The following is a 1,567-nucleotide window of genomic DNA, read 5'->3' on the forward strand; positions in this document are numbered from 1 at the left end:
ATATATTGTGTTAGCTAGCTAATTAATAGAGAGAAGTGTCATCTCTTATGTCCGTACTTGGTCGACGCTATATATACGTATATATAGAGAGGATTAGACACACTAGCTAGTAAGTAAATGAAGGAAACAGAAGATGGTCATGAACATATGCATACAGAGAGAAGTGATATCGACCACCTCTCCTTCTCCGAGAGATTGGTCGAACAACAAGTTCTCGTATATCTATCTGACACTACCGGCTACATATATACAATAATTATCTCTTACAATATAATCTCCTAATTATATATGAACACAAGGTCCATATAGTATTCTCCGTCTTCAGCGATCACGTGGTCAAAGAAGAATGCCGCCAATTCCTCTTAAATTGCTCGCATACGATCTGATGCTAGGAGTTCACCCCGCATCCGAAACATCTAATTTAAACAAGAAGGTCAATATATAGACACTATTCTAATCCCAGGATCAGAATAACTATTTGGATCACAACAGCCCCTGTATACCTATATAGGCTCGCGAAGATGTTCCCGAACTCAACCGCACTGCCCCGTCCCGCACATACTGCACCATCTCTCTGCCCCGATCCAGACGACCACCTCTCTGCCCCGATCCAGACGACCACCTCTCTGCCCCGATCCTCCTGACCACCCACCGCCGACCTGGCTCTGGCGAGCCACCCGCCGCCGGCCCCTGGCTTTGGCGCCACCCACGGACGCCTCGACACGCCACCCGACACCGCCTCCTGCCTCCTGCGCTCTACCCCCGCTGCCCCCACAACCTCGACGCGCCACCCTCCTCCGTCCCCGCGGCCTCGACGCCCCACCCTCTCCCGCCACCACGGTCTCGACGCGCTACCAGCCGCAGACCCCCTGGATCCGGCTGCGCGCCACCGTTGACGCCCCCAAGTCCCCCACGGCCCAGACGCGCAAATACCCCACGGCTCCTCGGACCAGAAGCACCTCCTGCAGCGATCCCCTTAGCCTCGCTGTCGCTCCCACCCAGACCCGGATGCATCTCCTGCAGTCGTCCCCTCCCCCTGGCCCCGACGAGCCTCCTGCCGCCCCTCATCCCCGACACGCCTCCAGCGGTCGGACCTCCAGAAGCAGAGCAGACCCCATGCTCCTGCAGGTCAACTGGGACTCCCACGGACGGTCAATCTCCACTGGCGCCCTTGCATCGTCTCTTGCATCGCAAAAAGTCCTTCTCCCCCTTTAAACTGCCAGCGATGGCAGCGGTGTCCGGGTTCAGTCTTGCTCGCCTCCTGACCAACCACCGCCTCCCCATCCCTCCGGGCGACCTGCAGCTGGGGGAGGTCTCGAACTACAGCTGGAGGAGGTCTCAACCTGCAGGTACGTATGGCTGAAAAGCTTGAACCTTACGGTGGATACTTGGTCTTCTACAAACAGTTGGGATTACAAGAATACATGTAGTCACAAATTGTCATCAATGGTGGTATCTTATTTCAGGCGATGATCTTACTAAAAGTTCAATATGAGCTCAAGCACGTTAGCTAGCTAGGCTTTGAGCACCATCTCCATGGATCGATCGCCTTGACTGAATGACCCAA

At 54.6% G+C, this 1,567-nt stretch overlaps 1 protein-coding gene across 1 annotated transcript in view; it reads left to right on the plus strand.

Annotated features, from left to right (window-relative positions):
- The first annotated feature begins 569 nt into the window (after positions 1 to 569).
- The window catches only part of LOC119358217, a 1,549-nt gene continuing 551 nt past the window's right edge, over positions 570 to 1,567 (plus strand). Inside the window, exon 1 of the mRNA XM_037624868.1 lies at positions 570 to 1,349. Coding sequence (XP_037480765.1) covers positions 1,226 to 1,349 — 124 coding nt within the window. The 5' untranslated portion in view covers positions 570 to 1,225. The remainder of the gene's footprint in view (positions 1,350 to 1,567) is intronic.

The sequence above is a fragment of the Triticum dicoccoides genome, chromosome 2A (genome assembly GCF_002162155.2).
Source record: "Triticum dicoccoides isolate Atlit2015 ecotype Zavitan chromosome 2A, WEW_v2.0, whole genome shotgun sequence".
Lineage (NCBI taxonomy): Eukaryota > Viridiplantae > Streptophyta > Magnoliopsida > Poales > Poaceae > Triticum > Triticum dicoccoides.